The sequence below is a fragment of the Protopterus annectens genome, chromosome 14.part0, assembly GCF_019279795.1.
Source record: "Protopterus annectens isolate FY-2018-M chromosome 14.part0, PAN1.0, whole genome shotgun sequence".
Lineage (NCBI taxonomy): Eukaryota > Metazoa > Chordata > Ceratodontiformes > Protopteridae > Protopterus > Protopterus annectens.
The window spans coordinates 441,899,640-441,925,460 of record NC_056748.1 but is presented as its reverse complement, the minus strand read 5'-3'; the positions used below and the strand labels follow the sequence as shown (position 1 = coordinate 441,925,460).

The 25,821-nt window shown below is 39.5% G+C and overlaps 1 protein-coding gene across 1 annotated transcript in view; it reads right to left on the bottom strand.

Moving 5' to 3' along the window:
- Positions 1–25,821, bottom strand: part of CRMP1 (collapsin response mediator protein 1) — an 808,535-nt gene that overhangs the window by 422,601 nt on the left and 360,113 nt on the right. Inside the window, exon 5 of the mRNA XM_044056207.1 lies at positions 23,715–23,879. Coding sequence (XP_043912142.1) covers positions 23,715–23,879 — 165 coding nt within the window. The remainder of the gene's footprint in view (positions 1–23,714; positions 23,880–25,821) is intronic.

Below are 25,821 nucleotides of genomic sequence, written 5' to 3'. Positions count from 1 at the left end.
TTTTCTGAAGGATATGAAGTCTGAAACTCAAATCTATGTCATTATTTAGTGACTTCTATCCTTTGTAATTTGCCAGAAAACCATACATTTTGTGAGGAACTGACAAAAAATATAAGGCGAAAATCTGGACAGTTGAGAGGTATTCTTCTTGGTAGAACTGTGACTGTAATGAAAGAAATCTGGCATTAGAGTATTTTTTTGTCATTTTGTAAAACTGAAGTAGAGTAATGCAAATAACCCAGAACAATTACACATATATTTTTCAATGATTATGGCAAAAAAAAAAGATAACTGGAAAAATAATGTAGTAGTGCCATAGAGAGTCCCAAAACCAAGTCTGGTGATCAAAAAAAAAACTTTTTCTTGGAATGGTACAGTATTATAGCTGCAGAATAGCAGCTGTGAGAATCATGCATGTTCTATAGCTGGAGAATTGCCATTTCTGAAAATGTTTTCACAGGCTAAAGGTAAAGAGAGACAGAGAAAATGGAAACACCTCTATGCCAAGTTTATATGTTCATACTTATTAGGCTACTGATCTGTAAGGATCTTAGGAAGCCTAGCCTTACATTCCCTCTGTAGGTTTTAGCCCTTACATTTTGCCAACGAGTAAACCCAGAAGTGGGGAGAACAAGGAAATGTTGGGACATTTACTTCTTGCCCCATCCATGAGAGACATGGGCGCTAAACCCAGGTTGAATTTGCAGTTTCCCATCCGTTTGCTCAAATTATACTTAAACAGAGTAAGTGAAGTACATTGCTTTAGGAAGATTAGCACACAGTTCCAAAGCAGAGGTATTCTCTGTGATACATATCTATCTGTCTGACATGTTCTGCTTGTATTGCAAAAGAGACTGGGTTCCCTTTATGGCATTTTCACCCTATGATTGGACTTGCAAATGTTTAATAGATCTGACAGGACAAGGTGTGCTGATGCTCTGTTCATAAGGATGAGGTTGTCTCTTAGTAGCCTGTATGATACCAAGTACAGGGACAAGGCTTTGAGACAATCTGCATAGTTTTGGTGATTTAGGCCCTTAATTTTTTATTGAAAGGATGCCAATTTTAAGGGCAATGAATAAAGGGTTATTTAAAGAGGCATGTTAAGCAAGTACAGTTGATGAATTTCATTCCCGGCCTATGTAAATTTACAATGAAATTAAGCTTATTCAGTTTGATAAGGTAAAAACATTTTTTGGAATTTGGGTTTTAGTCCCTATGGCAATTTATCATGAATTTTGAATAGTCTGAAATTTAAGGTTTTTAATTTTAAAATTTTAATTTTGTTGTCCATTTTTAACCCCTATTTGAAACCTTGAGAACTAAATTTAAAAGGATGGTTTAAACATTTAACGGGGGACCTAAACTAAAAATTTATTTTACCCCCAAACCCCAATCCGAGGGTTTTTGGAAAATTGGGTACAAATTGGATTTCTTGAAGTAGATTTTCCACCCTGCCGGGTTCATTTAAAAAATTTTTTATTAAAAGTTACACAGGATTTCTTAAAAGATGTTTCAGGGAAATTTTTTTTCTGAGTAAATTAAAAGAGTGCAATAAAGGGGGAAAATTTAACACAGTAGCCCAAAAAAGTGGATAATTCATTTATGTTTTTTGGGAGCATAAAACTGTCAATGGGGAATCGTAACTCCAAGTAAGACAAACAAATTAGGTTCCAGCAACCTCAACACTTATACAGTAAATTTTTATTTGACCGCTCGCAAACAGCCTTAACAGAAAAAAATTAAAAAGACCAAAATAAATTTCCTTCCCCTTTAGAACAAGCCAACTTTAGTTAGAGTAAAAATTACCCTATTATAGGGAACTAAGCAACCCTACATTTTTGGGCCCACCAAATGGTTTGTTAACTAATTTCATTTTCAGATCCTCTGGCGGCAGTTTTTTATTTAATTTCAAACAAAGATCTTAAAAACCCCCGGCTTTTGGGTTTTTTTTTTGGGGGGGGGTTTGGGGTTTGTTTTGGGGGGGGGGTTTTTTTTTTGGTCAGCTTGGGCATCATGATTTTTGAGGTGAGCATGTTTAATTGTACATGCTTTTAGAGGGTTTTCCAAAAAGGTTTTTCCATTTTTGGCCTTTGCTTGCAGGTCTTGTCCCCGTGATTTTGTTTTTTAATTGTAAAATGTTTAAGAAAAATTTGAAAAGGAATTAATCTTTTTTAGACAGTTTAAAAAACAAAGAAAGTTTTAAATTTTAAAATTTAAAGACTAAGGACCGAATATTTGAAAAAAAAACTGGTGCCCGTTAAGAATCAATTTCCCCGTGGAAATTTAAAAAAACTAGGGGTTTCTTTAAGGGAAACGACCAAAATTTTTTTACTGTGGTTTGGTTGTTTGGGTTGGAAATGTACATTTAAAAAAAATTTGGCCCGCTGAAGTTAAAATAATTAAAATTTTACAGAAATTTATGTTTGTGTCTAAACAAGAAGTCCATTTTTTTTTTCAAATGGCTGGGGCCCCAAAATGAAAAAATTTTTAAAAAAAAGGGGTTTCCCGAAAAAACTTTTTAATAATCAAAAATAAGTCAACTTTTAAAATGGGAAAAAATATTTGCCACCGGGGAAAATGAATTTTTGATAAGAAAAATCAAAAAAAAATTTTTTTTTTTCCAAAACCCCCTGATTTAACCGGTCCCACAATGAAAGGTTATTCCCCAGACTCCTTTTTTTTTTTACATTTTAAAACTGTTTGCCAGTGTAATAACAAAATTAAGATTCCCCCTACCTAAACCTTTTCTAAATTTCTGAAATGAAAAAAATTTTTAACCACCAATATGGCCTGGGGCACAAAAAGGAAAAAAAGTATTTTAAAGGGGGCTTTTTAAAAAAATTTTTTAAAATTTTCAAAATTATTTAAAACTGAAAACAAAGCTTTGGGAAAATTAAAATCAATTGGGAAATCTTTCCTATTAAAAAAATAATTTTCCCTTTTTTCCCCCTTTTTAAAATTTTGGAAAAAAAAAATGGTTCAATCATATTTTTTTTTTTAGTTAATTCACCCCTTCAAAAAAAACCTTTTCCCCCACTAAGGGGGGAAAAGAAAAGTACAGTAAATACAGGCGGAAAAATTCATTTAAATTATGGTTCATAGGTTAATGGCTTTGCCCAAGGGCATTTTAACCTACCCCTAATGTGGTTTGATTTATTTGAATAAAAAATTGTATCTTTTTCGTGCCTCGTCAAACGTACAGGTTCCCTGGGGGGTTTCTCATCTCCCCTATTGGGCAAGATTCCCGAAAAGGCCCGCATGCCGCCCAATTACCGGGGTTTTTTCCCAGATAGGGTCCTGGGGGGAATTTTACAGTTTTTTTAAACCTTCAAAAGCCCCCCCGGGGGTTAGGGGGTTTGTTTTAGGGAAGCATATTTAAAATCGGGTTTTTAAGGTTAATGCAGGACATCACCCCTACAAGGGGAGGACAATGACTGGGTTCTTTCATGGGCAGCATAAAAATTTTTGAGATTTTCCGGTAGGAATTTTTTTGGGTTTAAATAGCATTTGGCAGATAACCCCAAAGGGGAGTCCAACAAATCTTGATTGGGGAAAGGGGGGATGTCCCCTTTTTAGATGTAACCCTTCAGATCGGTGGGGATTAGAAGGTTTTTAATATTTTCAACTGGTGAAGGAAAAGGGTTTCAATTGGGTTCCCTGTGCTTTTCGGTTATGGATTGCCACCTAATGGTGCTGGGGGGGCCTTTTTTCCCAAAAATGACAGCATTTTTCGTTTCTTAGGTGGTCTGGCCCAGTTATCCGTTTTTGTACCCCCTAGGATTCGTTCAAATTTTTTTTTTGGGGAATTGCAAATTTTGCCATAACCCCCTGGTTTTCTTGCCCAAAAAAAAGATGGCGAGGGACCCGGCTGAGTGTGGGACCCACTTTGAAGGCTTTATCGACATCTCCGCAATTTCCCGGGGTTTTCCAAAAATTTCAACCCATTTGGAGTTGGGTTTTAAAGTGATGAGTTTTTTAATACCAGTTAGGTCAAAGGCCTTTTAGGGGGGTCTGTTTGGCTTTTCCCCCAAATGGCCCTTGGGATGTTAAAAAGCCCGTTTAAGAGGGGGATTTCCTTTTAAAAACCCAAATGGGGGGAAAAGGAAGCCCTTGCTTTATTTTTGATTAATGTTTATGGCTTTGCAAAAACTTGTGCTTGGGGGGGGGGAAATTTTCCCTTTAGGGAGTTTGAATGGGCCCCCCCCAAATGATCCATACTGTTAAAAGGTTTAATGGGGTTTAATTCCCGTTTAGTTCAGGAAAAAACCGGGGCAATCCGCCCTTGCTGGGCCGTGAGGGGAGTTTTCCCCCTGGGGGAATGGGGGGTACAAATTTGGTGTTTCCCCTTTTGGGGGGGGGGAAGTTTGTGCCTGTGCCTAGTTTGCAATTGGAGGCAGAAAACATTTTTAAATAATTTCAATTTGGGAGCCTCCATTTCAACTGTGAAACCTTTGAGTTTTGGGCCTTGGCTGATTTTTCTCTCAAAATTTGCCTTGGATGATTTTATGAGAGCTCTTAGTTTTTACTTATAATGATCAAAGGTGTCTTGCCTTTCAAGGATTTTGCTCTATCTTGTAGTAGCTTCCTCCTTTGTTGTAGTGCTTGTTTATGGCTGGGGTCCACCAGACTGGTCGCTTGCCTTTGGTACAGAGAGTCTTAGTTTTGTTTGGGATTGCCTGATCCATGCAGTCCTGTAGGTGCTGGTAGAAGGCATTTTGTAAGTGATTCAGCGGTTTGAGTAATGTTTACCACTGGCTCAGGGGCCTTAAAGGAGACCACACTAGTTTTTAGAAGCGTGAAATCGGCTTTTGAGAAGTTTTTCACTGTGGTCTTTTTGTTTCAGGTGGGGGCGCGGATGAGGACCTCCAGCGAGATTAGTTTATGATCTGATCTCACCAGTGAGGGTATACTTCGGTGTTGAACATTTTGATCCCATGTTCGTGATGATGAGATCAAGTATGTTTTCTCCTCTTGTGGGGATGGTGACTAGTTGTTCCATGGCATTTGAGTTTATGAACTCCAGGAATCTTTGGGTTAGAGTGTTCGGGTTTGAGTAGTGTTCCCAGTCTATATTAGGTAGTTTACAAGTCACCTAGTATGATGGTGTTTGGAGATACATTTATCCCCTCCAATGTTTTCAGGAAGGCCATGTGAGGTTCCTGAGTTTGAGAGGATGGCCTGTAACATGCTACAAATTGCAGAGCAGTCTTGCCTATGGTTAATTGCACCTGGATGGTCTCCATGCATCATGCTACACACTAACCTTGAGGTGTGGGTGTCCTTTATGAATATGGACACCCCCCCCACCTTTCTTGGTGTTGTCTGGATTTTGGGGCCGGAACGCATGATATGAGGTGAAACCTGTTAGTGCTGGGGTGCTCTCAGGAGCCTTGAACCAGGTTTCTTTGTCACAGCACAGACATCGATGTTCTCCATATTGAGAAGGGCCTCAGAAAGTGTATCTTGAGATTGAGACTTTGGCATTGAGCAGCATTACCCTTAGTTTTTTTTCCTTTTTGGTGTTCTAGGGTGGTAGGTTTAGAATTTGAGCCTTGCCTAAAAAGGCACTCATGGGGGTGGCAAGAGCCTTTGCCAATATCCGAAGCCCAGGGGTGACAGGTGCAAGCAGTCCCTTTTCCACCGCAAGCAGCGTGGCTTGTCCAGCATGTCATCCCAGGCAGACAGACATTGATCCCTTTGAATGACACCAGAATTTAAGCCAATTATTAAAGCTGATCATCTTATCACTGTATTGTGGCATCATTCTAGGTGAAGGTAGGATATCACTAAGGTCAGGGTCATACCTGCCTGGGCTACATAATCAGAGAGCTCCCTCGATGTCCCTTTTCATGTAGTCCAAGGAGGTACGCCTCAGGTCGTTGACACCAGCGTGGACAATGACCAGGAGTCGCACTTGTACCTGCTGTTGAGAGACCTGAGTGCTTGCGCTATGTGGCGGATTCTAGCCCGACAGGCAGCTTACTGTGACCTTCTCCTTACTCAGTCTGGTGAGCGGGACGCAGTGTGTCTGACTATGGAATCACCAATGACAAGTGTGTCTGGCATTTTGTTTGGCCTTAAGGGCTGTGACTGTTTGACACTCTGACTGTGTGGTCTATGTGTTGCATGTGTTGGGTCGTGAGGTGGTAGTTGTTTGGGTGTCTGCTTTGGTGGCCTCTGCTGTTTTGGTAAATTTTTGATCAGAGCCTCCGAGTATGTCTTTGTGTGAGTATGTGTATGATTTGAAGTTGTGATGGTACCATGTGTGACTGGGTATGTATTGTGTGTGGTTACCTTCTCCTCCTGTCTGGTCTTGCCAGTCCCATGTTGAGAGAGCTCAGCCTCCAGTTTGGCCGTATAGTTGCATCTCTCGCATGTATTTGTGTTTTGTGGGAGAAGGAGAGGATTGTTCAGGTACATGAGGCAATTGTAACATTGCCTCAATATTCCCAGGTTCACCAGTTGAGCTGGAGAGGACACTAGCAACTGATCCCTCGACATACTAGAAGTAGTAGATAAAGAGACTTTCAAAGGACTCCAGGGGAAGTGGGTTTTAGGCTGGTGGGGTACTATCTATAATAAGAGTGCTTTATCAAGGTGCAAGTACTGTAGGAGTAAGTGCTAGGCTTTACAGATAGAGAATAGTCTACTTGGGAATCAAGTAGAGATGAACTTTTCAGTTATAGGATATGCTGGTTAGATCAGCAGTACAGCTCGAGGAAGGTACTTCTAAGGGAAAATTTGAAGAGTGGAATTTAGATGTCCCGAATAGTTTGACCTTGTTTAACCGCCGCTGCTCTTGTGTGCAACAGTGGCAACTCTGCACTAACGCGCGTTTAGCGTGTTTTATAGCAGGGGGCTGAAGGGAGCTAGGAATTGGCCCAAAACGACCAATGGACTACTAGTTTCTGGCTGAAACTTCACCAAATCGGACAAAAAGGCGGCTCAGTGCTTCCCACTCCCACTGGTAAGCAAAGAAACTTCCCTCCTTCCTAATAAGGCAATGGATCAGTAACAGGAACTAAAAACAAAGCCCAGGGATCAGCAACTCTGAAACTAGACTACTCTAGTTCAGTAAGGCGGGAAAACAAGAGATTTTTTTGTTTTATTACAGAGATAAGGAAAAAAAAACAGACAGTAAATGCTATAAATGCTGTAAATCGGCTAGCACTTTAGTGTGTAGCCTACAGAAACAATTTGCAAAATTAGTAACTTAAAGTGCAATAAACAGTGTAAAATGCAGAAATCACTTAAAGTAGCAGTAAAACAGGCGAAATGCAGTCGCTAGCTTAATAACAGTGGGAAAGCCACAAAAAATACTTATATCTGGTAGAAAGTCACTCTTTTAGCTCTCTGCTGCTTGGATCACTCTGCAGGCCACCACGAGGATCTGTGCTGAGTTGGTACAAGCTGGAAACTGCGTGTTTAGCGTGTTTTATAGCAGGGGCTGAAGGGAGCTAGGAATTGGCCCAAAACGACCAATGGACTACTAGTTTCTGGCTGAAACTTCACCAAATCGGACAAAAGGCTGCTCAGTGCTTCTCACTCCCACTGGTAAGCAAAGAAACTTCCCTCCTTCCTAATAAGGCAATGGATCAGTAACAGGAACTAAAAACAAAGCCCAGGGATCAGCAACTCTGAAACTGGACTACTCTAGTTCAGTAAGGTGGGAAAACAAGAGATTTTTTTTATACAGAGTCAAGGAAAAAAACAGTAAATGCTATAAATGCTTTTAAGCGGCTAGCACACTTGAGTGTGTTAGCCTACAGGTAAAATTAAGCAACAAATAACTTTTTAAGAGTGCAAAACAGTTAATCAACACAAAAACAGTTTAAATAGAATGCAGAGCTGTATAAACAGGCTAAGATGCAGTCGCTAAGCAGTAAATATTCAAAAAGCCAGAAAAAATACTTAAATCAGTTATAGCAAATACAGTTATAACAAATGCTCTGAAATATACTGTATATTTCAATATGTTTGAGAAGGACAGTCAGAACACAAGAAGGTTCAGGCGAAAAAGAAAAAAAAGTTTTGTTTTACTTTTTGAAAAGGGAAAAAGGAGGAACAGAAGGCCTTATCAAATGTTCTCTCTGTATTAAGAAGAATGAGCTAATGACACTAGACTGGGAGGTGTGTCACAGTAGGGGCGGGCAACTGCAAAGCCACCAAGTATAAGAGCAAGACACCAACAGGGAGGGAGGGTGGGACAAAATAGCCTAAGAAAGCACTACAGAGTCAAATGACAGTTTTTAAACAGATAAGGATTTGTGAAGATTCTGAATAGACAAAGTGCTTTATGTATATTAAATTATAAAAACAGTAATCTGTAAAAATAATCAAAAGATACTTATATTTTGTAGCTCAGTTGCGGTCAAACAACTTCTCCAGCCTGCACTGTGTGCAAAGACACCAAAGTTAGGGCAAGACCAGATCAACAACTTTTTTTTTACAAGAACACAAAAGAACCAGCCCCTACTAGCCAAGAGATAATTACACAGAGTAAATGTTTCAGTTTATACAATAGCCTAAGACAGCAAAGCACTGCAGAGTCAAATGAAAGTTTTTAAACAGATAAGGATTTGTGAAGATTCTGAATAGACAAAGTGTTTTATATATATTAAATTATAAAAACAGTAATCTGTAAAAATAATCAAAAGATACTTATATTTTGTAGCTCAGTTGCGGTCAGACAACTTCTCCAGCCTGCACTGTGTGCAAAATATATACAGATACAGATATAGATATAGATATATACACACACAGCAGCAGCATGCTTTCTTTCTCTGTGCCAAAAATAAAGCCACTTGTAAAGCCTGCCTGAAAAAAAATAATGTTCACAGTACTGTATTCTACCTTATTACTTTAGAAAGTATACTGCACATAGAAAACCTTAAATTACCTTCTTTTCACACCTCTTAGATTTGATCATGAGGAAAGTTGCAGAAATAAAGTCTACACTGTCTACAACCCCAACGCAAGTTATAGTGACCTTTTGTGCACATGTCTAAATGTACTAGTTTTAGACAAGATGGGGCTGGGGACTAAGGTTGATGATGGGGCCCCTACTAAGTTTGTGCCAAAATTATCTTACACAGCAGGAGGTTTGAGGGCCACCAGCCTCTTAGAAGCTCTGAGAGTCTAGATGTTCTGTGATGCATTTTATGACTCATTTTGAAATATGATTACTTAACTGTCTTTTTAAGGCTATCCAGAATATTTATGTGTTCTCCCCCACACTGTATGTGTCTACAGACTGCTCAGTAAAAATATTGGTAGATTAGTAGGTAGCATTTTCACTTTGATGTCAAAAGACTGGAACACTGCAGGCTCTAACCTCACAGTATTACTTGGATTTGTATACCAGTACTAACACTACCAGTACTAAGGTCTTATCCCCAGTGGGGTAGGTTTTCCATGGTGCTTATAGCAGAAATTAATGCAACAACAACAGAGCAGACAGAGAGAATGCTCGGCATTTGAGACGTAATGCTTCAGATAAGCTGTTAAGATTTCATGTGCCTGTAGCAAATAGTACAGTTGTGTACACTTACCATAAATGTAGATGTTTGAGTGTATTCACTGTTGCAGTCATCACATTTGGGTTATCTGCCTGCAGGTAGCCCTCAGTCAGCCTGATTATCAAGGTTTTGGGTCCTGCATCGGTTGCTGTCTCATCTTCCATGATGTCAGGTAGTCAGGGGTATAAAGCATGCAGCTGACGCCATTTTTTCAGTTTTACTTGCCCCAGATGTCAGGTGTCCTCATAATGGGAAGCAATTATATACAAGGTTATACCTCCAACAAAAAGCAAATACACCAGAAAGCTTTAAGCATAGTAAACAAGAATAGCTATAGTCAATAGAAGTCAGGGGGCTGGAGGGAGGGTAACCAGGACTGCAACAGTGAATACACTTCAACATCTACATTTATGGTAAGTGTACACAACTGTACTATGTTCTTCGTGTTTCACTGTTGCAGTCATCACATTTGGGTAGATTCCCAAAGCTAAGGATGGGAGGAGGCAATTATATAGCATTAGGACCAGCTATAAGGCCCTGCAAGATTGCAGTTGCAAAGCCAACTCTGGATTTGGAAAAAAATTGGCAAGTGGTAATGCTTGGTGAGTAGCAGCTTCTAGGGATGTCTCTGGTAGGGACACCTCTGAGAAAGGCTGTAGAGGTAGATGCAGCCCTGGTGGAATAAGGTCTTATCCCCAGTGGGGTAGGTTTTCCATGGTGCTTATAGCAGAAATTAATGCAATGACCTATCCACTTAGAAATGGTTTGCTTAGAAATGGCCTTCCCCTCTGCCCCTGCAGCAAATACAACCAGCAGCTGTTCAGATTTCCTAAGAGGTTTAGTCCTGTTCAAGTAAAATCTAAGTTGTCTGTGCACGTTCAAGAAGTACAGTATTCATTCCCCTTTGTTCTGTGGATTAGAAAAGAAGGTTGGCAAATTAATTGACTGATTAAGGGCCACACTGGATACCACCTTGGGCATAAAGGAAGGATTGGTCCTGAAGGACACCCTGTCTGCATGAAAGATGATGAAAGGCTCCACTGCCATGAGGGCCTCTAGTTCAGACACTCTTCTTGCTGATGGCTAGAAGGAAGTCTGTTTTCCAAGGAAGGAATTTCAACTCTGCATTTGCAGCTGGCTGAAAGGGAGGCAGAGTGAGCTTTTCCAATACAAAGTTAAGGTCCCAGGTTGGAGTAGGGGCTCTCTCCTGGGTGGTCTTAGGTTTTTGGCCCCTCTGAGGAATTGCTTCAGCAATGGATGAGAGAAGATGGGTGGCTCTGTATTATAATGTGCTGAAATGGCTGAGGCATGACTTTTGATGGAAGAAAAGGAAAATGCCCTTGTGAAGCATCTCAGTTAAGTATTGAAGAATGTGTGGTAAACTGGGCACAGTTGTGTCCATCCCTTGTGTTTGGCTCCAGGAACAGAATCTTTTCCATTTTTTAGCATAGGATTTTCTAGTACTTGGCCTCCTTGCCTCCAGAATGACATCCATCACTTGCTTACTGAGGGATGGTAACGGAGAGATCAGGTAATTAGCCAGGCTGCAAGGTTCAGAGTTTGAAGCTGTGGGTGCAGAATCTGGCCCTCCTGCTGGGACAGCAGGACAGGGGTCTGAGGCAGATGCCATGGTTCCAGCAGTGACACACTGTACAAAAGGGGGGACCAGTGTTGGTGTGGCCAGTCTGGTGCAATCAGTATGGTCCTTGGTTTGTCCTGTTTGATCTTTATTAGCACTTTGGAGAGGAGAGGCAGAGGGGGAAAGGCATAAACTGATAGGTTTTTCCAGGTGAAGGACAGGGCATCCACTTTCCAAGCTTGTCTGTGGGGAGTCCTTGTGCAGGATTTGTCCAGTTGGTAGTTCTGAGGCGAGGCAAACAGGTCTATCTCTGGGCTCCCCCATTTGTTTCTCAACATGTTGAATATCTTTGGTTCCAGTTTCCACTCATGTGGGTCCATGAGATTTCTACTTAGGTCGTCTGCCAGTGTATTTAGCTTGCCTGGCAGGAATTGAGATTGTAATTGCACTTGGTAGCTCAAGGCTGTGTTCCACAGAGCCATAGCTAGTATGCAGAGAGGGTATGAGTGGGTTCCTCCCTACTTGTTTATGTACCACATAACTGTGGTGTTGTCCGTCTTTACAAATAATTGTCCTGGAAGAATGTGGTCCTTGAAGGCTGTCAGAGCATTCTGTACAGTTAACATTTCTTTTTGATTGATATGCAGGTGCATTTGACTCAGGTTCCATTTGCCCTGAATGCACCGCCCTGCCAAGTGAACCCCCCATGCATAGTCTGATGCATCTGTTGTTAGGGTTTGGGTGGCAGGGGGTAGAGTGAATGGCAGTCCCTTGTTTAGTTGGCAGGCCTCTGCACACCAAAGGAATGCTATCTTTAGACAAGGTATGATAGGAATCATTGATTCTAGATCCTGAGAATGTTGACACCGTAGGCGTTTTAGATACCATTGTAGTTTCCTCATATGCAGTCTTGCGTATGGAATTAGTAGAATGCAAGAGGCCATGAACCCCAGGGCTTGCAAAATTTTCCTTGCAGATAGCTGGATCTTTGTGGCCAGTAGTTTGAAGTAGGCTGTCAAATAAACTTGTTTATCTGGCATGAGGTAGGCCATCTAGGAAGTTGTATTCAAGCTTGCTCCCAGGAATACATTTTTTTGGCAGGGTACTAGATGTGATTTCTTTTCATTTATAGTGTACCCCCAAGAAATTAGCAATTTCTTTACAAATGCCAGATGATTTAAATGTATGTCCTGGCTTTCTGCCTGAATTAGACAATCGTCCAGGTATGGGTATATTTGAATATTTCTTTGCCTGCAAAATGCAATGACTGGAGCTAGGCACTTTGTGAATACCCTTGGCACAGTAGATAAGCCAAAGGGCAGTGCAGAGTACTGATAGTGCATGTAGCCTCCTCTGAAGCGTAGGTATCTTCTGCAAGATTCCCTTATGGGGATGTGCAGGTAGGCTTCCTTTAAATCCAGTGTTGCCAACCAGGCATTTTTTGCCAGTATGGGAAGCAGCTAATGTAGAGTTAGCATTTTGAATTTTGGGATTTCCAAAAAAGTCTTTAGGATAGATAGGTCCAGGATAGGACACCAGGAATTGTCTTTTCTGGGTACCAAAAAACGTCTTGAGTAGAAACCTCATCCCCATTCTGCTTCTGGGACAGGTTGAATAGCCCTGATGCTTAGAAGAGAGAGAACATGCTTTTGAGCCTCTGCCTGGAGTTGGTAAGGAGTGGAAGTGGAATCTTTATCCTTGGGAAACTATATTTAAAACCCATTTGTCTTGGATAATGAGTTCCCAGCTTTTTGCATGCAGGGCGATCTTTCTCCCTAAAGGAACAGTCAGTTGAGCAGGGCTTGGAAGGTTTAAAGATAAGTCATTGTGACAATTTACCATAGAGGGGTGTCTTACTACTCCCAGCTTTGGAAGTGGGAGCCCCCCACTGCTTAGGTCTGTGAGTACCTTGGGACTGAAGCCTGGGTGTTCTGCTGGTTCTGGGTTTGGACTGAGAAGGTCTGGAAGAGGCAGGAATGGACCAATTCTTAGAAGGCTAATGCCTACTAAATCTGGGAGGCTGTACTTGCAGGAAATCTTTAACAGTTTGCATAGATTTAGCTTTTTCCTCCATCCTTTTAAGTACTTCTGCTTTGTTGCCAAACAGGCGGTCTTGGTTTAAGGGAGCATCCAGTAATTTAGCTTTAACATGATCTGGCAAAGATTGCTCCTTAAGCCAAGCATGCCTTCTAAGTACAGACCCAGTGACAGCAGCCCTGCAAGATGCCTCTATTGAATCAAAACCACATTACGAAGTATGTTTTCCAACCTGCTCAGCAGAATGCATTCAATCCTGTAATTCTTTATTTTCAGCACAGTCAGGAATCAACATAATTTTCTGTTTAAGCAATCCAATAATATGCTGCTGATACTTTAACATATGAAACAGGCAGTTTAAGGCCCTAATGGCCAAAGTTGCAGAAGTGTATACCTTCTTACCCCATCTATCCAGGGCCCTGGAATCTCTATCAGAGGGGGTAGGGTTTTTGGCAGTAGTAGCCTTAATGCCTTTGGGTCCCTGTGAAATGGTCTCAGGATCCACAGTAGGGTTCTTAAATAGGAACTTGTGAGAGTCAGGTACCCTGTAATACCTGTCAGGTTTTCTGGGAGCTGGAGGTAAAGTGTCAGGGGCCAGGCTAGATTCTAAGAAGGCATCATCTACAATGTCCAGTACAGGAGGGATAGCTAAAGGCTTGTGTTGAGGTAGGAGTAAGAATTCCCTAAGCCTCTTTTTGGAGTCAGAGTAATCCTGGCTTTCCCAGTGGAAATGCTCCCTAAGAGTATGCAAGGTTTTCACCAAAAGAGAAATCCTCTGGAGGGGAAGCAGAGGGAATGGAGTCCTCTGCATCAGAATCTTCATAGGTAGATAAGGGCAACTCCTGGTCATGAGAGAAAACAGAAATTTCAGAATCCTGATCAGAAGAATCAGAAGGAAAATCAATCCTAGGTCTCTTAGAGGGAGAAGGGTGGCTTCCCCTGATTAGAGTAATAAGGTCTTCATCCATTCTTATCATTTGTTTTTTAGGTATAGGGGCCTGACCATGTGGTCTGGGCGTTGGTTTTCTAGGCATGGATAGAGTTTTAGGCCTTGAAGAAGAAGATGGCGTCGGTGTGATATGCAAGTCAGTATATCTGAATACACCCTCAGAAGCCGGTGTCTGCACAGCGGCTCTGGACCCATCCAAGGTAGAGACATCTGCAGGTTCCACAGTCGAAGAAGCATCTCACAGCATACCGGACTCCGAATGGGTCTCAGTAGAGGCCTGCGAATCTGAAGTAGTGGGTATTAGGGGCTGCGAAAGCACCTCACTGAGTAGCGGTGAACTGGTGACTAGATTAGGAAAAGCATTGTTGGCAGCTTTGGACCTATGTGGTCTTTCTCTGTCTTTATCTTTGCATTTTTTCGGAATTTTGGTAGTTGGGTGGTTTACCAAAACCATTTCTGGATAATTGAACCAAGCACCAAAATATTTAGATGTGAAAATGCACAGACGATGAATAGTTCGAGGACTGAATAAGGCACAAAACTGACAGTGAGGTACGTCGTGGTCTGGGCCTAGACAAGGAATGCAGTACGAATGAAAATCTTTATGAGGTATTTGCTTTCCACAAGAAATACAATTGTTAACTTTTACTGACATCGGTTTGGAGCAAGAAAAAGGATCCCCAATGGGGTACTTAGCTTAGTTGAAGACTTCGGATCTGAAACTCGAAAACAAAAATTTCAGGAGTCGGCTGACCGGCACTTGCGAACTGCTTCTGCTTCAGGCACTGCACAGCAAGAAAGACTGATAAAATGGCATCGGCTGCATGCTTTATACCCCTAACTACCTGACGTCATGGAAGATGAGACAGCAACTGATGCAGGACCCAAGACTTTGATAATCAGGCCGACTGAGGGCTACCTGCAAGCAAATAACACAAATGTGATGACTGCAACAGTGAAACATGAAGAACATCATTTGTTTCCTAAAGATCCTACAGCAAGAATCGAATAATGTGTAGGGGCACTTTTATTAATATAAATATTCAATATAGAAAACAAAAGTCATTATACTTCAAAGTAAACTAAAAAATAACGCAAATATCACTTTGATCAAACAGTGTTCATCACAATACAGCATTAATTTAATTTATATTAATTGACAGTTGTTGAATTTCTATACATACAACCCTCAAACTCTCTGCTAATGAAACAAATGCACCTGAAATTCTAAAGAAACCCATAATTGTGACATTATTAATTAATATTTACAAGGATAAATTTTAAATTAAAAAAAAATAGGAAAGGGTGGGTGGCCATAACAACTGACTTTCAAGCATCAGGCACCCTGTTGTAATTCAGAGACTTGTAATTCCATGTCCAGGAAGTACAAAAAAGGAAAAAGAAAAACAATGAAACTGAAGGAGAAGAGGAAATGCTAACAGTTGCTATTCCCTTTTAAAGTTATTTTTTTTGCAGGGAGGCAGGTCCCACTGCAACCCCCCCCCCCCCAATGTCAGGGAGGACTGCAAACCCACACCCATGAAACTAATATATACTAACTTAGGGATTAAGATAACTTGGATAAAAGGGAATACTCTACGGCACAGCAAACTAGGAGTTAGTGTATGTAAATGTCCATTTTTACACATTCAGTCTCACTATTCCAGAAATTGTCCTTGGATGTCTCAGAATTTAAAAATGTTACTCTTCCAGCCATCTTCTCATATCAATACCCACCTCTCTATGAACCACTTTTATAAGTTCTTAAAAATGCCCACATTCTTCTGTCTTTTTTCCATGAATACTTTTCCTTTTTCTGGTCTTGCCAGAATTACTGAGACAAGAAAAATGCCGACTTCCCATTTTGCATTCTCTGCATCTATTTCCTTATACACTTTTCAAAATAGCACTAACATCAATGTGTATGGATAAAAAAACATTGTTTTAAGATGAATACCCTCTCCTTAGTAATTTTAGTCACAGATAAAATCTTAATCAACACTCCTCTTCCTCTTTCTACTGTATCTCCTAGTTTTCTTCCACCCTGCAAACATTCCTAAACCATAAACCTGTATTTTTTCTGACTGCTCTGTCAGATATATTTCCTTCAATTTCAGCCTGGTTTACTGAATTAGTATGCACATTTTTACTGTTTTATTTTTATTTAGTTTAATTTTTTTCTTTCTCTAGATTCCCTGCACATCTATCATACTCATCCTTAACCAACATGCACAAAACATCAATGTAAACTATTACACTTTGACTATTTGAAAACTGTCCTGCTTCTTGCTCTCAATAAACTTACAGATATAACCATGTACAACAGTGTTGGGCTGGAGGGCAGGCTTGCCTAATACCTAACAATACAGAACCCTGAATCAATATGTTATTTCTCATGTCCCCGCACAAAACTTGAAGCCAATAAAAGAATTCCCTCTTTATTCCCAGTGTTACCAATTTCCTCCATGTCACTACATGGCTTTTATAATGAAACATTTGCAGTTAAATAACCATAAACCATTCTTTAGTCTCACCCTCAAGAAAATATCTATTAAACTGCAAGGAATCTTAAAAAGTTTCTGTCTCAACCTCTGTCGCAACATGTTGATAATGAAGAATAGTTTTCAGTTCTTCATAAGTTAAAAATCCACTTCTTTCATTAAATACTAAAGCTCCTTCAATAAACATTCTCGTTTTACACTGCACAACACTCTTCCATATACAAAAAACAATTCAACCATCACTCAGTCTAGAATCACCATGTAGAACTCATAAGGTAATCTATCCCAACCTCGAGGCTTAACATTATCTACCTCCCCAGCTGCCATTTTTCACTTTGCCTGAAGTAAACATACCACTTCTCTTATCATCAGTTACCTCCAGCAATGTGACATAAGCTCTATCACCAATGAAAAATTATTCAGAACATACAATAACAGCAAATGACTGAATAAAAGCCTCTGTAAATAAAGTACAATTTTTACCTTCAGCTATTCACATTTCCCCCATTTCTCTTACAAGAGGTATACTTCATTATTCAGTGATGCACAGCCCTTCAGTTGCATATGGGTGGGTGCAATCTCACATAGAGGTAAGGCATAGTAGGTCCACAAGATAATGCAGACACTCATGCCAAACACTGGGGAGGGGATTAAGGCCTAGAACACCAACACCATAATTGCTATTGTTGAAATCATGTGATAGACTGACAAAGAGAAACAGAGGAAGAGAAAAAGAGAGAAAAAGAAAGTGAATGAGAGAGCACAAAACATCTCCTTGGTTGCCTGGATAACAGGACTCTCCAGTCGTCTCTCACCTCTGTGCCACTGTCGGGAAGGCAATATGCTCAAGACTAGTAATAGAGGCCTAATGGCCAACAGGCATGGATGGAAAAAGTCCATGGAAAAATACGTCCTACTCCTAACAACCTCCTCATATTCTCCTTTAGAAAATGTTACCATAAATTCTTACTTGAAGATAAAATCCACACTATCATTGTCCAATAGCCACTTTTTCTTATTTAGATAATTATTGGAAAACGATTTAAGTTCAGAGGCAGCCAGGATAAGCAAAACAACAACTGTAAGAGAAATAAAATGGCAAGAAAGGACAAACCTAATTTAGATTTAATGATGCATAAAAATAAAGAAAATGCACATTTTTAAGCAGCACAAGTTTTTTTTCAAATCTCCAATAATACATTGCTCTTATTTACATATATAAAACATTCACTTAACAGCTAGTCAGCCTATAAACAAAGAGCATTAATTAAATTTGAGGAGATAATGTAAAACATTTACCATACAGACTGATTAGCCAATGCTACCTACATATTTTTTTATTGTCCACTCTGCACTTTTTGACAACATTTGCATCATGTTCATCATCTTTTTTAACAGCTGACTAATTTTCAAGCTGTGACAACAAAAATGTTTATAGTGTCTACTGATATGTTTTGGTTTAAGCTATAAAGATTTTATCTCACATTCCTGAATGCAGCCAGAGAAGCCATGTCTGGGCTGGGATCCTACTATTTTTGTCCTTAGTGGTGAACTAATTTCTAACCTGGGGTGCCAGAGAATGACTGGTTTGTCTTTTCAGGGAGGATGAAAGGGTTGGAATTGTTTTACAGTATCCAGATTCTGGAATAAGCCATAGCAAAGTTGTATATGTATATTGTGACACATCTGTGCTATATCCTGGATCATCTTCTAGTCAGGGGAAAGTATGGGAACCACAGAATCAGGTGATCAGATGTGATGTCATTCAGTAGCTAGCAATAAAATTGTATTTAGATACTAGTGAGAGATGTGACAGATCACACTCAGCACTCTGTTTTGGAAATGACAAGACCACTCACTCACTTCATCTTGCCTTGCTTTAGTAAGTAACTTAACTAGGGAACAGTAATTCTTAAATCAGTTAGGAAAATATAGTGAAATTAGCTAAAAGTATTGTTTTTCTGTATCTGTCTGAGTCTTTATATCTCTGTTACTTTTTATATTTCCTGTGAATTGAAACTCTGGTGTTTACTGTAAATAGATATTCAGTGTTTTCATGTTTTCTATGTTATCATTTATTTTTAAATGCATCTAAACCTTCCACTGTGGCTAGACTTTTAGAAAATAGTTTAAAATTTGAGAGTAATTGCATTTATTTGGTGGCACTGTGGACGTCATGCTCTGGAAAGTCTGGCTGCTTGGAAACAATACAATTTGTATAGGTATTAATTTTACTAAGAGTAATTGGGTATCCTGGTAAGAGCCTTAAAGTAGATGGCTGGTGGCAGTGAATCTACCTTATAGTCTGTGTAGAGATAGCATAATGAGTAAATCTGTGCCAGTCTGTCCTAGGTATGTGTGTGTGTGTGTGTGTGTGTGTGTGTGTGTGTGTGTGTGTGTGTGTGTGTGTGTGTGTGAAAATCAAATCTCAAAGAGTGTGTGTGCATCAGTTACTTGGAACAGGGACACAGAGCACTGATCTCTGGGGGGAGAGAGAGGTGAAGTATTATTTGGGGGCTGGAGAGGAAGTCTAGTCCCTGGACTGGAGTGTGTTCCCTGTGTGCTCTTAAGGAAAATTGTGCTTGGTGCAGAGAGCTGCATCTAAAAATACTAATTATATCTATTTTTGTTCTAAGTGAATGTTCCCCACCAGTGTCAGGGGTGAAGATTGAGGCTCCTTGAATACTGGCCCAGAGAAGAGAGGTCACAGTAACCTTTATGAATCCCTGTCAATATTTAAAGCTGCAAGAAAATCAGTAGAAAAACTAAAATTAGGAGGAAGATGTGTGTGATGCCTGTGTTGTCTGTTCACACAGAATGGTATACACTTAGTGTAGCCATTATTGAATCTCGGGAGCCTAACTTTTTACATAAACACACAGCAATCATGTTCAATATCATACTGTTGATACCCCATTTTAATCTACATGTTCCTTCTCTGTCAGTCTTGCCCCTCTATCCCATTACCATTACCATTTCCCATCAACTGTCATCCTACCTCTCCTACTTTCATCTCCATCCTTTGCCTCTTCTATGGATATAATTTATTACTTAACATTTCTTCGGCCTCAGCATCTTATCCTCCAAAAGCTATCCTGATATGAAATGAGCAAGCTAATCCACTTTTCTACTCTTCTACTATCCTGTAAACTATCTTCGCTACTCCCCCCACCCCGAGATTAATGTTACTGTATATAAATACTGACTTGTTCTTTTTTTTTGTGGCCCCTCTGACCTCACTCTACAGGCCTGGCTCCCAGTGCATCACTTCCCTGCCAGGTCTAGCAGCTGTCCTCCTATCCCTGGACTTGCTTCAGTATTGCTGGGGCTGGTTGTGGATTCTAAGGGCATCCTGGAGGCTAGACTATTTTGCTTTTGTCTGGGGGGGATTTTCTTTTTCATGCCCTTATAACTTCCTTTCTCTGCCCTCTTTGGACTATGCCTCCCCTTAAGGTGTGCCATCAACAATTGCCCTCCCACCCAGGATGGGCATGCACCTCCCTCTCTGCCACTCTGTCAGTTTCCCAAGCCCCTAATTGTACCCTGGTCACTTGGGCATAGTCGGGGTTTCATCCATCTATAGGTTCATAGGTTCATACTAGGCTATCTGCCCTAGGGCATTTATGAGAATACTATACCCATTAGTTTGCTGTGCCTCTGTCATAGGTTCATAGGTTCATACTAGGCTATCTGCCCTAGAAATAATGGTTCATAGGCTAGTAGCTAAACTGCCTTGGCCACCATCCCAACAAAGTGGCCAATACCGATTTAATCTTGTACATTTTGAACATTGTGTTTGTTTTATGTCACTGTACACAATTTTGTTTTGGGTTGGTTGTTTGTTACAATAGCATGTAAATTATACTGTTTTACTCTAAACTGAATGTTTTGTTTCAGGCATGAGTCTGAAAAAGGTCTGTTGGGATCAGTAGCCTACCTTGTTACACAAATTCAAATAAATAGATTTACATTTATTTTTATTTTGCTTTTGTTTATTGGATTATAATCCAAGGTGGTGCAGCAGTAGCATTGTTGCCTCACAGCAAGAGGTTCTCCCGTTCGATTCTCGGCTGGAGTGTGGGGAGTGCCTTCTGTGTGGAGTCTGCATGTCCTCCCTGCGGTCAAGTGGAGTTCCGAAAGACATGCGTGAATGGACGTGCCTTTGTTGAAGGTTGGGCATCGAGCTGGCAACTCTACACTGTAAAAACGTACTGTCAATCATTAGCAGACCGGAGTTCTGCTGTGGCGACCCCTAACCGGGAAAAGCCGAAAGACAAACAACAACTTTAGTTAAAAATCCCTTTTCAGCAGAATCCTGGGGAGAAAAGCTCCAAATATTTTTAAAAAGACATTCAGTAACATACATGAAAAGACATTAAATAATATGCATTAACAATTACACATTTGCTAATTAGATAAAATTTATATGAGATAAAGGCAAACTATTACACTATAATAGATACTCGTGCATTAGTAGATGTTGAACATTGAGCATCTAAAGAGTTGTATTAGTGGACTCATCAAACAGATAATAGATAATAGATCATGTGATAAGTGCTTAGAAATTCATAGAAATGTAGGTGAGAGAAGGAGCTAGGTAGGGCAGAAAAGTATAATACTGTGGTTAAGAGGTGGTGTATAAAGCAGATAATTATCTATATGGCTATCATGAAGGTTATATTAGAAGTGCAGAGGTTGGGGGGTGAGCAGTGTCACAAACCTGTGCATATGGCTGGGTGATGCTAGTAAAACTATTCAGGAATGGATGAATACAAGTTGTGGGCATAGGATTCTGAATGAAGAGAGATGATTTGACAATATGGCAAGCTGAAGATAAAGTGGAAGTTATCCTGCAGATAAACAGGTGCAGATTAATTGATAGAATTGATAACTGAAGTTTTAGTTGTGTTTTAAATGCATTTGTATTAAGAATGGATTTCAGTGGTAGCAGGATGTGGTTTCACAGTTTAGCTACACTATAAGAATATAGAGAGTCACCTGCAGTATTAGATAATAAAGTCAGTTCAAAATCTCTTAACATATAACACATTGTAAATACCATTAATTGAGAGGAATTATTTCCCTTTTCTTAAAAAAAATGGTTTTAAGGTAGCACTGCCATTCAAACCAAACATCCCTGTAAAACATAATTTCACTGCCATCTTCAAAATTTGATGAATGGAAAACTTAAGATAATTTCCAAGTTATTCACTTTGTCAAGGAATTACAGCTTCAACAGACTGAATGACAGACACACACACACATATATATATATATATATATATATATATATATATATATATATATATACACACACACATACACACACACACACACACACACACACACACACACACACACACACACACACACACACACACACACACACTTATTTTTATATGAGATCTTTTTCTCTAGATCCCCTCTTCACCTCTATATAAATGGACTTTTCCATGTAGGGCCAACCCAGTTAACAAAATGTAAATGAGTTATTAAATAAATAAATTATTCATATTAATGCAATGTGCACAAACACCGGCATACTTTGTAGGTTGGCTGATGAGTACAGGATGAAACAGACAGACTATAAACCTATTGTAGTACCTCAGAAGGATAGGAACTTTATTAGGTTGAAAATGCACAGTGCACTTGGGAATAAGTGTAAGGTTAGGAATAATAGTTCAATTGTAGTATTAGAGCTACAGCAATGGGAACATTTTTTTCAGACTAATGGAAACAGAAAAGCAGTTTTTATCTAAGTGCAACACATATTACTTATACTGCCAAATATATAAAATATAAATAGTATCATAATGAAATCCAAACTTAATAAAAGAGCATATTAGAAATACATAAACCGAGTTTTAAATAACATTTTATCAAAGTGTGTACCAACTATAGTGTTAAATATGTATGTTTACTCCTGGGGAGAAAACAGTAAGGAAATTTATGGAGGCAGATATATTTGCAGAATTCAGTGCCCAGCAGTTTATAAGCAAATGGTTCTACTCCAAGGTATGCACTTTTCCATCAAGGAACTAAGGCTGAAATGGCCCCATGTACCATATGTACACTGAAGAAACCAAAGCTAACCTCACACATTATAAACATTTACAAGTATCTGGCTTAATTTAAAAAAAATCCCACTTGTTAAATGCTAAATTATATATATATGTCTTATAACATTTAATACAGTTAAAGTATCATCAGTAACTTGTCTTCTTTATAAAAATGAACTAATCTGAACTTCCACTTGGAGCAGGTCACATGCATCACAGAAAGAAATCCAGTACTTGCAATAATTTCCATCCAATTTTCTGTTTTATGACTCTACAGTTGTATCAATTGTACAGAAAAGACTTCCAAGCTTTTAACATTATACAGGGGATAAAGCAGCTTATCTCCCTAGCTTTATCCACACAAATGTCCCATTTGCAGTCAGAGCTCAGAGCTAGATGCTAAGACCCCTTTCTGCCATTGCTTGCAGCTCAGCTAATCAGGCACATTTAAAGGAACCTTCCATGAAAAAAACAGCATTTCAAAATAAATTATTTGGATTTGGTTCTTAAAGGATACTGTCACTTGAAACATTAAAAGCTTCTGATTTGCTTCCTATTGAAGTGTCGGTACTCAAAATGCTGATTCCAGACAAGCCCCCCTCCCAAAAAAGACCAAAAATGCAGAAGAGAAACATCAGTCTTCTCCTTTAAACTTGTTTTCTGCAAGCCCCATGCACACCCCAAACTTATATATACCAACTTCAAGGTCAGAGTCCCTTGGAGAAAAGGGAATATTCTGAGAAATGTTAGTCTCAGACTTACAATATGTAAATCTGTTTTTTCAGCCATTCTGTCTCCACATTAAGGGTCTCAACATTCGAGTCCCGATATTTCAATTATACTTCTGGTATTACAGTATACTTTTCATTCACTTTAAGAGCTAGCAAATGATTTTTTTGCTGAAGAGCTATACATTTCTAGTTATGATTACGTGATGCTTGTAGTTTAGCCCTTTTTTAAAAGTTATAGAGGAACTTTGGAATAGGCCATCAATAACTCTTTGTCAGCCCTGAAGCAGTTCTGATGTGAAGGAAGACATACTAAAGTAGTAATAATATTTTTGCTTACCTTTATCTTGTACTAAAATCTCCAGCTCCCCTTTCACACCATCATTCCAGTTCGTAATGTCAACATGCAGTGAGTAATCACAGCAGGAGTTGGTATCGGCAGCTTCATGCCACTTTTCAAAAGCAGCCAACAAGCTGGAACCAGGTTCGGGAACCACATGGTCAACTGTAATCAAGAACGAAGAAATGTTAATTAAAATATTTTATTAATGAACTCACTTTAACTCATTGAATTATCTTTATTTGCAAAATTATAGTTCAGAAGGTAACTTGATAGAAAGCAGATGGAGTTTTTCCTGAATACGAGAAGGCAGTGTTTTAATATTCCTCTTGCTTTTTGAGGACATTATACGGATAACTTACAGGAATGGTGAGACATGCATAGAAGAGTGCCTTCTATAGGAGATTAGGGAGTGTCACAAAGAAGAAAATTCAAGGATCCACATTAGAACAAGGCAATCCTTATATAGGTGAAAATTAAGCATATTCTCACTCATAATATCAGATCACTGCACTTGTTTATTCCCCATACAATATCAGTACAGATTAACAACCCTAATCATTTTTAGAGACTTCTGCAAGGAAAATGTTCTTGTACATGATGAGTTGGTACAGTTCAACAGTTCTCTACCCTCTGATGACCCTATAGCTACCAACTATGCATTTAACCAAAGTTTATACTCCCATCTTAACTCTTTCAGACAGGATCATGTACCATTTCATCATAAGTATGCCAAGTTTAGAAATACACTCCTATAGTGGAACTTAATTATAAACATACTCGCAATAAAAGGAAAAAGCTCATAGCCCTAACAGAACAGAACAAAAACTCGGCATGCTATAATCAACATCCAAAAAGTTAACAAAGACTCTGGAACAAGACAAAAAGTCCTTTACATCTAATTATAAACTAAAAATTTCTATATCAGTACAGGATAACCACAAGACATTCTTTAATTATGTAAACAGCCTCAGAGGCAATATTCAGCACTTTACCCAGGTTCCCACCAATGGCATCACTCACTCAAATCTGAGGACATAGTTAACATCCTTGCAGATAAACTCAGCTCAATTTGTTCCCTTCTGGCTTCTCCAAACTTCTCACCACAAAGTATCTAGTGCATGTCCCCTTCCGGAAAGCAACTCTGAACAACTACTAAAAGCATACTCAAGGATGGGAAGCACCAGCTCAATGGGTCCATAAAACATAACAGGCTGGTTCCTGGTCAGTATTAAACACCCCACATCAGACCTTCTCTTTAAACTATTCATCCACAGTCCCTCCAATGGATGCATACCAGTAGCCTGGAGAGCAGCTGTAGTAGTTCTCCTACACAAAGAAGGTTCCACCATGGACACTGGCAACTATATACCTATCATCCTTTCCAGCATCACTGGCAAGGTTATGTAACTTAGCATAGATTCATAGGTGTATACTTGACTAACAACCACTACAGCCCTTATAAGCCTAGCCATGCAACCCAAATGTGACCCACAAATTGGATTTATATAGGGGGTGATTTACTGACTGCCTCTGTCCATCACAGACACAGGTGCCAGACCAGGGGCGAATTTTCAATTACCTATCCATTGGTCCAAGTTGCACTTAAACAGGAAAAGGGAATAACTCTGTTTCACATGGTTGGGGAGCCTATTCCAAGGAATGGGAATGCTCTGAGAAATATATTTTTTCTTCAACATGTCCTATTTATATCACAAACAAAATTTAGATCTAATAGTTCTGATGCTGTTTGTGCAAAAGGTTCTTCAAAACAGGGTACAGGAATGCCTTATATGCCAGGCAAAGATCACCTCTCATAAGTCTGTATGATACCAGGCAAAGGTATAAAGCTTTGAGGTGATCAGTGAAGGACATAAGATGCATTTTAGGCTTCTCATGAGGCACACTGGGATGTTATCAGGGACCTTGGATTGACAAATGGCTCAATAATGACTTCACTCTATTACACTTGATGGCATGCTGTCCTCTAAGAGACTTGTCACCAGTGGCATATCCCACACTTAAGTTTTGTGACTACTTTTATTTGGTATCTATTTGGTATCTAGTTCTCTGGTACCAAATCTGACATTAAAAGCCTCTATGTTTT